Source organism: Aquila chrysaetos, chromosome Z, assembly GCF_900496995.4.
Source record: "Aquila chrysaetos chrysaetos chromosome Z, bAquChr1.4, whole genome shotgun sequence".
NCBI lineage: Eukaryota > Metazoa > Chordata > Aves > Accipitriformes > Accipitridae > Aquila > Aquila chrysaetos.
The window spans coordinates 76,675,366-76,688,186 of NC_044030.1; the positions used below are offsets into that span (position 1 = coordinate 76,675,366).

The window sequence follows — 12,821 nt, forward strand, 5'->3', positions numbered from 1 at the left end:
TACTGGTGGCCTCAAACTCAAATAATCCCTGTTTTGTCATTTACCATGCCAAGAGCAGGTCAGGCTCCAGGCGACCTGCTGAGACATCATTTGCTCTAAGTTTGTTCCAAATACTTGCTTTTTAGGCACCTCAGTTGGTTAATACATCCATGTTGATATGTGTGTGCACTCCTGCAGAGTGGCAAGTAGAGCACCCTCAGATTTGAAAACAGTTTGTGTCTAGAGGTACCTCCTAAGACCAGTCCAGGACACAGGACACATAGATAAACTGCTTGAGGTTTATCTATGCTGAAGACAGTTTTCTTGATCAGTCTACATTTGCTGTAATTGGCTTTTGCTCACTCAAAGCTGCATCAAACATCCCCTTCACAAATAACTCCTCATGAAATAAAGTAGCTGAGGCTGGCAAAACGAATTGTAATTAGTGTAAAACAATTATCATCCCCCACTTACTAATTAGTGCTCATTAATTGATAACAACTTTTGTGCATTCAGAATATAACAAGAGACATAATTTTGCTTGTGTTGGCTTTTTATATCAACCAGTATTCTCGTTATTATCTTAAGAAAATCAGAAACTTTGATTTCTGCCTGCTTATCAGCTACTCACAGGATCTGTCTGGTACTCGCGACTGTACAGCTCATGACAATTGTTGAAAATGTACTCATAGGTAGAGTTGAGGCAAGCTTTTACACAGTCCTTCACTACCTGGCTGGCTCGAGGTGGACTCTGCAGTTCTTGGACCTGGCAAGTAGACAGCAAAGAGAGTCAAACAAAGCACTGTTCATGAATCAAATGGGGAAAGAACAAGTCACCGGTTTGGGAACTACCCAGGACTTGGTGCTATCAGTGACCTGAAACCATGAATGGGTCGCTCTCCCTATGCAAAAAACAGCAGTGATAACACTTATGTCCCCACGGGATCACTTGGACCATAAAAAAGATTTTGAAGGGCCAAGGAAGATTCTTCAGAATAAATAAATCATGTGGCTTGATATGTGTGCCAAACACACACAATTTCTGGTAAATTTATAGGATTTTGCTATGAAGCCAGTGATAAATCTTTTCCAACATTGGAAGAACATGCAGGAGACTAGCAGAGCCCATTACATCTGATCTACAAAGTCTTGCTGAAGGCCAAACACTCACATGCCTTTAAATACGAAAACTTTAAGGTCATATTTCATCACAAGCTTTACTGAATTTTAGAGCACACCAGAATCCTTAGGGACATGCCAACCCATACGCCTTCTCCTTTTGCAACAACAGCTCTTTTCATTATTTCATTGTTACGTTCCTTTAGAAAAACAGGGGTTTTTAAACTAAACAGATACGCAGGCATCACCCTGCAAATAAACCTACAACCCGAGAAAATTTTGATATTGTCACTACCTTCAAACTTTTCAGAGTATTTCTGTAAAGCAAACTTTCAATACAGACACATTGTCTGAATGAACACTTTCAAAATAAAGTTCTAAAACATCATTTACCCTAGGGATTAAGAATAAAATTTTAAGCACTTCCTGAAATAGCTCAAATTAAAGACTTGATTTGTATTTGATGAGATAAAAATTACTAAGTGACATGTGCTAACCTACAACAGTATTTTTAAAAAAGTTTAAAAACAAAAATCAGGAATTAAAAATAATCTCATTACACATTGCTAGAACAATAAACTTAAGTACAGAACCAGCACATTTATAACAAGTTTTTGGGATGTCTACTGAGAGATACTATCCTGTTTCAGTGTCTTACCCCCCAAGAAATACACTAAAAATATTTACTAGATAAAAGATAGTGAAGAGATGGTAGTGACTGATAAATGTTGTAGACAGTTTCATAGGAAAAACTTCCTCATGCTCATAAGAAAAGTAAATGATCTTCCTAAAACCAGACAATTTTCTTTTTTCATCTTTTTTTTTTTTTAATTATTTTGTGCCATATTTATGACTGAAAAACCCCAGGGAAAAAACAACTTTCATCTTCATGATGCAAAACACAGTGAAGTAGAGATAAAATGTGGATGTTTATTACACAGTCAGCAGATGATCTCCATTTTCCCCGAAGTGTCTAAAGCACAACGACATGGAACAATGGTTTGAAATGGGAAACCAACTCCTGCGGTGAAAATCGCAGAGGACCCCATTCCCATCCCCACCCGTAACGCTACCTTCATCCTGAAAAAAGTGATGCTGGTCAGCAAATCCACTGTAGACTTCAGGTCCTGCAGCCGTTCGCGGCTGCTGGCTGGGAAGTTATTCTGTCAACAAAAAAGGGAAATCCTGTTGGAAAGCACAGTCAGATCCATGCAAGGCTTCAAGCATGTGCTAAATAAGGAAAGTGTCTTGGAAACATTTCCTGCTCAAGAAGCCTGTACCAGTCAAAACAATGCTCCATAAATAAGGCCTTTTTGCTGCAAGAGCTTATCTGTTTTTTTAATTAAATAGCTTCTCATATGAATGTAAAGTTTGTGGATGCCAGGAGACTGACAACCCTCGGTGGCAGGAGATCTCTCCTTGGCTGTAGAAGGAGCAGGCAGGGAGCGACAGCCTTGCCACCAGCAGCCGTGGCCTCTTGGTTGAGGTTGCTTGTGCGGGTCTTTTCCTTTCTGTACTCACCGCTTGGTTTTTGGCTTCTCTTCTGAGACACCAAGAGGTGCAGTATATTAGCAGCCTCTCCAGAGAAATAAACTGGACTGAGAAGGGAAAATGAGCACTGTTCCCTGTAAAAAGTCACTGTAACCACTCAGCCCCCTGTAAGATCCAATCTCCTGAGATAAGCATGTATCCTTCAGTGCCTCCTTCACTCTAATGCATTTTTTTCACATACTCTGCCCACCACCCTGCTGTCCATAGCCATAGCTTCCTCTTCCACTCTCTGGGTTCCACCGAAATTAGAAGTCTTGTTGTCACTTCCAGATATAGAATCATAGAATCATTTAGGTTGGAAAAGACCTTTAAGATCATCGAGTCCAACTGTTAGCCTGGCACTGCCAAGTCCACCACTAAACCATGTCCCTGAGTGCCACATCTACACTTCTTTTAAATACCTCCAGGGATGGTAACTTCACCCCTTCCCTGGGCAGCCTGTTCCAATGCCTGACAACCCTTTCAGTAAAGAAATTTTTCCTAATATCCAATCTAAACCTGCCCTGCCAAAACTTGAGGCCATTTCCTCTCATCCTATCACTAGTTACTTGGGAGAAGAGACTGACACACACCTCAGTACAACCCCCCTTCAGGTAGTTGTAGAGAGCGGTAAGGTCTCCCCTCAGCCTCCTTTTCTCCAGACTAAACAGCCCCAGCTCCCTCGGCCGCTCCTCACAAGACCTGTGCTCCAGGCCCCTCGCCAACTCGGTTGCCCTTCTCTGGACACGCTCCAGCACCTCCATGGCTTTCCCGTAGTGAGGGTCCCAAAACTGAACACAGGACTCGAGGTGCGGCCTCACCAGTGCCGAGTACAGGGGAACAACCACCTCCCTGCTCCTGCTGGCCACACTATTTCTGATACGGGCCAGGATGCCGTTGGCCTTCTTGGCCACCTGGGCACACTGCTGGCTCATATTCAGCCGGCTGTCAACCAGCACCCCCAGGTCTTTCTCTGCCCGGCAGCTTTCCAGCCACTCTTCCCCAAGCCTGTAGCGCTGTGTGGGGTGGTTGTGACCCAAGGGCAGGACCCGGCACTTGGCCTTGTTGAACCTCATACAATTGGCCTCAGCCCATCGATCCAGCCTGTCCAGATCCCTCTGTAGAGCCTTCCTATCCTCGAGCAGATCGACCCTCCTGCTCAACTTGGTGTTGTCTGCAAACTTACTGAGGGTGCGCTCGATCCTCTCATCCAGATCACTGATAAAGATATTAAAGAGAACTGGCCCCAATACTGAGCCCTGGGGAACACCACTGATGACTGGCCGCTAATTGGATTTAACTCCATTCATCACCACTCTTTGGGCTTGGCCGTCCAGACAGTTTTTTACCCAGTGAAGAGTACACCCATCCAAGCCATGAGCTGCCAGTATCTCCAGGAGAATGCTGTGGGAAACGGTGTCAAAGGCTTTACTAAAGTCTAGGTAGACAACACCCACAGCCTTTCCCTGTCATAGAAGGAGATCAGGTTGGTCAAGCAGGACCTGCCTTTCATGAACCCATGCTGACTGGGCCTGATTGCCTGGCTGTCCTGTACATGCTGCGTGATGGCACTCAAGATGATCTGCCCCATAACCTTCCCCAGCACTGAGGTCAGACTGACAGGCCTGTAGTTCCCTGGATCCTCCTTCTGGCCTTTCCTGTAGATGGGCACCACATTTGCTAACTTCCAGTCAACTGGGACCTCCCTGGTTGGCCAGGACTGCTGAGAAATGATGGAAAGTGGCTTGGTCAACACTTCCGCCAGCTCCCTCAGTACCCTTGCGTGGATCCCATCTGGCCCCATACGATACATGTGTGTGTGTGTGTATGTATGTATATATATGCATGTAAATGAATATGCTGATGCAGCAAGCTTTGCTCTCACAAGGGGCTGTTACCTTTCTGACCTCAGGCACTATGCTCTTTCCTACATTCCCACTCTTTCCTTCCTGTGTCCTTTAACAGCGTTCGTGTTCCTCAGTGTATTCTTACATTCAAGCTGATGTGACTTGCTTTGCTGCAAGTAAAATAGCAAAGGCAACCTCCACTCAGATAGTCTCTTCATATTTGCACGTTCAAAAATTATTAGAGACAAAGGCAAAAAGGGCAGAGGGGAACAAGTTTTCATTTATTACTGAGGACTTGCAGAAAAATATGCTGTCTCTTGACAGCAGTTGAGTATTGCTGCAGTTCAGCTAATCACTGGAAGCAATTTAATGCTCTTTACAGTCATTGGTAGAAGCTAATTCCTAGAAAACTCTTCTTTTAAAGTTAAGTTGTCCACACACGGACTCTCTGGCACTCAGGGTATTTTCCAAAATCAAAGACTTCTGCGGGTCAAGATTTAAACACAAACCATTGGATGAATGTTGGGGACTGAATGCATGTTCTTGATTAGGAATACTAGTCAGGAAAAGATAACATTAGCTATATTGAAATTCAACCTCCTCTATGCTTATGTCAGCTAGTGACCAACCAACAAAAACAACAACTGACATGTGTACGGAATAACTGCACTTGCTCACAAAACACTTTTTGAAATAATTATTCAGAGGGTGACTTGGAGCTACTCTTGAGAGGGCTCCACATCTCCCCTCCTCACCTGCCACCCTGCCCTGGAAGGAACACACACTGGTTCAACACTTCCTCTTTCATAAATTCATACTGCTGGTTATTCACTATTTTAAGTGCTTACAAATAGCTTGATTAAATTAGGGAAAGGGGGAGGCTTAATCTGGGTAATTTAAGTTGTAAATTGCCATCTCCTGTCTTGAAATCTGGAAACTAACAGGTTTTTCTTCCAGAACTTAACCTCCCCTTCAGGGGTCTTAAAATAGTAAGAGCTCCCAAATTGCTTCAGCCATTTCTCTAAATAAACTGCCAATTAGATAACATCTAAAGTATTTAAATTACACAAATCTTTCCTGGTCCTTTACATAAGATCTTACTTGTTTGTCTAAAGTTTAATTGCATTAGCCACCAGAAAGCAGCTTTTATTGAAGACCAAGCAAACAAAAAAGGCATCACCACTACAGATTCCTATTGCCATGTGTTGGTAATTTTCCCTCTGCTAATCAGTGGCTCAGCGCTCTCTTTAGACCTTCTGTTACCAGTAATGTAGTTTTAGAATAGCTCTTCACACAACATTCCTTTTATCTTCTTTTGCACCTTGCCCCTTGGTTTTTTTTTGTTTGTCTTCCTAATGCACTTCTCTTAAACCCTTGTGTTTCCCTCCTCTGTATGTTTTACTGTGTTTCAGATAAACGGACTGACCAGAAGAGGACCTACTTTTAAATAAATAAATAAAACTAAAGCTCACATTTTGCCACCATTTTTAGATTTTTCAATGAATTAGTCACTAATTAAAATAATACAGCAAGGAATAAAAAAAAAAAAAAAAAGCCAAGTCACATGGTAAGACTAGGTTGACTCTGGAACAGCAAAGAAAGAAACTAGAAGGTTTAAGAAGTCTGATGGACTGATGCTGACATTGGAAACTCATCTTTTCCCTATTGCTGAAGTGGGGGGGATCTCAACCTGACAGCACATCTTGTAGATCCAGAGTCAGGGACAGTGATTCAAGTTTGCCAAACCTAAAATAAGTCACAACACGGCTGCAGATGCTCTAAAAGACTTCTGTCTTACTAGGGGAGAACAAATCTGTTTTCCCTTGTAGATGACATCTGAAGGAGTAAATTCAAAATAATTAATCCAATCCAACTTGCATTTCTGGGAGAGTATCAGAGATCAGCATAGTTCACAATCCTTAAATTACTACAGAAGTCTTGAGGAAGTTATAATGGAAGAAAAAAACACGGTTTAAGTTCTATCCACGAGGAAAACAAACCGATGTATTCAAGTAACGAGCTTGTCATGACAATTCCGTAAAACACAAACTACCCAAATGGTTAGAAATGTAAGAGAAATCCAAACGGTCTGTTTCCCCTCTGCCCACCAGAATGCCTGAAAGGATTCTGTTTATTCCCACTCACTCTGTACATTGAGAGATCAATCCGAAGTGAATTATGAAGCTGGTCCAGAAGCTTCACAAATCGTTCTTTCTGTTGAGCAGAAAACACCAATAAACATCACATATCATCACTGTCGAATCAATGTGCAGATTAAGCAGCAGGATATCAGGGAATTAGTGTCAGATCTCAGGAGAGCGGGAGGAAGCAATATGGATGCACGGTATTGTGCAAACAGTATTTTCTTTTGATTCTTGGATTTACTCTTATACTGTAAGTATTTCTGAAGTCTGTGTAACAATAGAATCATCAGAAAACTACTACATTATCACTCTGAAGTAGAGGCAGAACAAAACCTCTTCTGATTTCTAGTCTGCAATTTGCACCAAACTTAGATTTAAGAGAAAATATTTATTCAGAGATGAATAAAGGAACAGGCAGAAAAAGGTCTAATTCAGAGCAGTGACACAGCTCCAAGATCTTATCTATTAGTTCAGTGACAAGTATTACAGGCTTCTCATGACTATCTTTCTCAAGGTCAGGTCTCTCCACTGGATTCTGATCTGGCATCATGAACACCTCCTCATTCAATCTATAAATTCTCAGTTTGATGGGAAGCACGAGCTTTTCCAAATACCCTTCCAGCATGCTCAATTCCACCACATGTTATACAAAAAACATTTTAACCATTAGGGAGATAGACATTTTTTTTGTTTTTTTTTTTTTTTTCTTAAAGCAGTTGCTGTTTTTAAAAACAAGGTTCTGAAATGATCAGATCACAGAGTATATTTTATCAACAGCATCACCATGCAGTTCAATATTATTTGCTCATTCCATACCATCTGTACTCCAGTGTAATTTGAACATGAAGAATAAACATCACAATGCATTACACTGATTAATATCTAAAATGTGTGAAGATGACAATAAAACTGTGCTCTTTGTCTAGTCTAGAAGAGCTCCACAGCTTCCAACTCCTCACAGATTTAATGTTCCTTAAATAGAACAAGTTATTTATTGAAGGCAGAAGCACCACAGGCAAACTACAGAATTCCAATTGTAACATCGCCAAACACACAAACATACCCCAAAATTGGAGGCTGCAAAGCGGTCCGAAGCAGACACATTTGTGGAGGCAGTGGTGTGCGCATAATAGGCATTGATATTGGCAAGTAACGTGCTCATCACAGCTGGCACGCCTGGGCACATGTATTTAGAGGAGAGACACGCAAAATGCCTGCAAAAGGACAGTTCCGTAAGTCATTCTGGTCTCTTTTGTGTAGCACAATTTGACTCTATCCCTTTAATAGCCCCCTTACTCTGGTTGGCACCATGAACGGATGAAAGTTATGTTTCCTCGCTTTCTGTAAATCTCCAGCATCTCAGAGCTTTTTCAGAAAGATGCCATCTAGACAACAGATATGCTCGAAATAAGAGAAATCCCTTCACTACAGCCCTTTCCAGATTATAAAATAGCTTCTCAACTATTTGTTGCCAGCAGCTTTTGACTTAGGTGATACCCTGGGTCCTGATGCTAATTCCTAGCACCAAGCCTGACACAAGGAAATCTGCATAATTTACTGCCACTTGAGGTAGCCACAGGTTCTGAGGTGACATGAGGCAGCAGGAATTGGAAAGCATTCAAGAACAGTGAGATCACACACTTGTATTTATGTGCTGCATTGATATGTAATTCCTTAGGGCTAACCCTTCCAGCCTGCAGGAAGCATGCATGCTCATTTGCATTTTCCCATTTAACTGCTTTCATTAAAGTGCAAGGAACCCTCCTGCAGGAAGTCTCAGAATTATGCCACAAGCGTCTGGGCTTGTGAAATGATTAAACAATCAAAGAAAAATCTGTTAGACATAAGGGGAAAAAAAGTCAGAGCTTAAGAGGTCTGACATTATGGGACATGTCAAGTAAAGTTCATTCCAACAGACAGGAGAGTTGAGCCATTTTCAAGCAGTCCTTTTTAAGCAGGAATCCTCACAGAGCTCCCAAACTAAATTTGGGAACTATTTTCTAAATGTAGCTTTCTCCCTAAGGGACTCATCACAGACATTAGCTTCTGTGCTAGTTAATCTACAAATGATTATAACCAAAAAAGCTCCAGCGAGAGAATTTCAAAGAAATTCACAAGTCAGTATTTCAGACAAACACAATACTGATGCCTGAATGTTAACTTGCTTGCTGCATGATACCTATGTACCAACTGGTCATTTAGGCCCTTGGTAAATACAGACACGTAAAATGGCTTTGTTTAGCTTGAAGAAGAGAAGGGGTGAGGAGTGGGGATCTAATCCATGTCTCGACTACTTAGCAGAGAGGGGAGGGGTGGTGAGAAGATTGAGCCAGGCCAAAATCCTTTTAGTGGGAAGACTAAAAGATAAACAGCAACATGCAGCAGTTACAGCATAGGAAATTCAAAGTAGGATTTTCCAATTTGGATTTCAACCAGGAATTTCTTCCCCAGAGTAATACAGCCTGAGGACAGGAACCCAGAGAGGTGGTGAATCTCCATCCTTGGAAATTTTCAACAAACTGAAAGAGGCCCTGAGCAGTCTGATCCAACTTCCAAGTTAGCCCTGCTAAAAGCAGGGACTAGACCTCTGGAGGTACCTTCCAATTCTTTTTCACTTTGGCTTAAATCAATAGGCAGAAAAGGTGCTTGCAAGGTGACATAAGTGACATAAGGTGACCTTAACTCATCCAAGGACCCAGACCCCAAAACTTTCAGCTTCCAATATGGAAAAGGTCACTTTTGTCTGCTATATTTAATATTACATTTGAAATAAGAAATGAACTAAGCATAGCACTACTAGTCTTTGAGGGGAAGAATGGCTAATCCCAAACCCAAGTAAAAGTATAGTGACAAGGAAAACGCTCTTTGAAGATCAAGAACTGCATTATCCTAGCTCCAAAGAGGACAAATCAGTGGCTCCATTACTCAAACTTCCTATAAATGCCTTCAGCAGCACCTGGGAAATTAGTGACTTCAAAGGACTGTAGCAATTGCCACAACAGACATGTAGGACAAACACTTTCACAAAATCTCATCCCTTATCACATCATCAGAAATCTTCAGTGGGATCCTTGGGCAATACCTTTTTAACAGAAGAGTGCTCAAATAGAGATTTTAGAGTCTTAAAACAGGAATGGCTCAACTGTCAATAATAAAATATGATCATTTACACTACTGAAGTTAGTATAATTCCTTAGAATTAGTTTTAAAGGCGCTTACACAAACTGCTCAGATAGATGCTTAATTCAAGCACTTTGTCAGACATTAATTTCTAGACTTTGAGGAATCAGTGATTCAGAGACAGGCAGTCTCTTCCCGGTCACAGTAAGCCCCATAAGGCGCAGCTGTAACTGCCAAGCCTTCCGTTACCAGTCACATCAATTAGTTACACCGATCATCTACACTAAAGACCACATGAAATGCATCTTACGTCATGGCCTGGTATATTGATTCAATGCCGTAACGCATTGCAAATTCATCCACAATCTCTTGAGCTGTCTCATCAAAATACACCTTCCAGGCATCATCTCCTTTGGCATCAGGGATCTTCACCACCCCATTCCCTTGCACATCTGTGAGATGGTGAAAGAGGTTCTGAAATATAAAACAGGAATGAAATTATATGTGAGGTGGCTGAAGCCTCCAAGTGAGTTTCATGAAGAGCTTGGAACTGCTGAGAAGGCACTAACACAAATTTCTTTGCTCTCCTCCCTCTTTCTTCCCCCTACCAACTATGTATTTTTCTGCTTTTACCTTCTTTTCTTCTTGAGTGCTCCTAGCTGAATTTTTTGCATGCATACCTACATCTTTACCCAGCAGACATTGTGAATGATGCAGAGGAGGTTTCAAAGCAGTGAAACCACAGACTAATTAGTTTCCTGAAACCTACACATTTCTGTCCTCAGAATGAAATGCCTTAACATGGACAAGCTATTTAAACTAGCTGACATAACAGCTCTGTATCAGCTTTGTAATTATTATTATACAGCAGAACAGTCTAAACAGATTTTTTTTTTTCTGAAAAGGACATCCTTAAAAGGACCCCTAACAACTAGATGTTTGCATTATTATTCAACATAACCTTTCACTTTATCTAACACTGCAAAGGCTTTCAGCTATCATTGCTGCGCAGAGACTGCACATTCAGTTCAGTGGGTGTCTCAGTAATCCTCAAATTCACGTCACTTACAGATTCATCAGCCTTTCAGAGAGATGGCTCCCTGTAGTAAGGGATGCAAAAGTCCAATGATCTCATTAGGAGCTAGAGGACTCTGCTTTACACTACTATTTTTCCTGATTAAGTTATTCTAGCTGTAAATCATCTTCATTTTACAATACACAAATGAAAGAAGGTGATACTTAAAAAGAGACATGTTTGCAAAAAAGAAGGGCAGCAAGTGATCATGCATGTTCAGAAGGAAAAAAAAATGAAACAGCTTAACAAACAGAAACCATCAGTCAATTAAAAAACAATAAAAATGTATTGAAGGACACAACACAGCCTACTAAAAGCCTACTGTTCCCTGGTAAGGCCAGAAGTCTGGGCTCATCTAGCCCAGCATCTGGATAAATATGTTGTTTCTGTAGCTAAACATTCCTCTCCGTGATACATCTGTCCTTCTTTTCTAATGTGAATTTGCTTAAACCTCCCCAGACTTCATGGTATTCTTGTATGTCAGGTGAAAGGGGCTCTGAATACTCTTCCTTATTCAAGCACTTAGGAGACTGACCCTGCCACCTGCCTTCTCTTTGATAGATACACTGGGCACCATGCATCTCTCCAAGACAGGCTTTTCCCTTCAGTCCTTATCACAAGTCATCTTTGGATTTCTCCCAGCTTCTGCAGCACTGCCTGCCTGCCCAGGTCAGTCCACCCTGAATCAGGTCAGTACCCAGTAACTGCAGCTTATCTCCTGTTCCCCCGCAGTTGTTCATAGCTACACACCAGGGCAGCAGCACAGAAAAATTTATATGACCAGTATCTGCATCACTCAACAGCCAGAGCCGAAGCCCTCCCCAGATCAGAATTTACTCATAAGGTATTTTAGTATGCCTTCTCTAAAGAAAGACATAGGTACAGTACATGCTGAAAACATCATTCAAGGAAATTCAGAGGTTTCTCCACATTAAACTCATGGGGGGCTCAGAGTTGGACCAATGCCTGATCTCTGTCTGACAGCAGTACAGCTGTGACAGTGGGACAGACTGAGCCAGCCAGTCCCCAGTGCGGGGGAGACAGCCTAAAGCCTTCTTTTCCTCCCTGACAAATGTGGCTCTGATGATTCAGTATGTTTCCAGGCCTGCATAGCAGGGCACAGAAAGCTCATCTACGGCAGGGATGAACACTTCAAGGAAAGAAAGGTCAGAAAATTTCTTCAATAGACAGAAGGAAGATGGTGATGACTGAGCTGAACCTGCTCCTTACCTCGTGAAGGCAAGTGTACTGAATGTGATACGGAGCCACCTTCTCCTCGCCTTTGATCTCCACGCTGATTTGTAAGCGAATAGCCCCGGACACTGCAGACTTATCTGTTCGCTTCTCTAGAAGGAAAAATCATCAGCAATTATATGCATTGTTCATGTTCAGAGCAGAGCCATCTTGGAGTAACAAGACTGGAAAAGAAACTGCTGGGAGCTCAAGCTGGGCTTGTGGTCAAAGTCACCATGGAGAAAACTTTCTGATTTTTTCTTTCAAAACATTGAATACTAAGTAGACATCAGCAAAACAACGGCCATGATACACCCTCAATACGACACATCTCGCTAGAACTATGTACATTTGTAGACGTAAGACAGCCTTTCTAACAGCAAATGTGCTATAGGGTCTTGGATTCAGTCAGGTGAACTAGAACCACCAAGGACAGATCTCTTTTCTGAGAACAGCGCTGACTGATGTGGAATTTGTTCCTGACTTCACCATAGTCCTGAGCTCCTGGGAATTGCTGGGTGTCCCTATCAAGAAGATTTTGAACCTCCTAGGATTATTACTATCCCTGTCAATTCAGCACCATCTGGTTACTTGTCAGTACAAACGTTCTATTTTGGTCACTGGGAAAGGTCTCAACAACTTCCCAACTGAGTGCAGTGCACTTGCAGGTCTTATAGACTGGTAAAATGCTTATGTTGGCACAAAAAAGGGCACAGGACAGGAAACTTGTCTCCAGCACAGGTGGAATCCAGTCCTGCTCCAAGCATTTTACCC

General features: G+C 42.0%; 1 protein-coding gene across 20 annotated transcripts in view; it reads right to left on the reverse strand.

The window, feature by feature from the left end:
* Positions 1–12,821, reverse strand: part of UNC13B (unc-13 homolog B) — a 225,204-nt gene that overhangs the window by 52,931 nt on the left and 159,452 nt on the right. For all 20 annotated transcript variants that reach the window (XM_030003613.2, XM_030003611.2, XM_030003607.2 and 17 more), the window contains 6 exons: positions 12,045–12,160; positions 10,050–10,213; positions 7,683–7,833; positions 6,621–6,689; positions 2,172–2,261; positions 611–745 (listed from right to left, as the gene is read on the reverse strand). In XM_030003613.2, the coding sequence (XP_029859473.1) occupies positions 611–745; positions 2,172–2,261; positions 6,621–6,689; positions 7,683–7,833; positions 10,050–10,213; positions 12,045–12,160 (725 nt within the window). The remainder of the gene's footprint in view (positions 1–610; positions 746–2,171; positions 2,262–6,620; positions 6,690–7,682; positions 7,834–10,049; positions 10,214–12,044; positions 12,161–12,821) is intronic.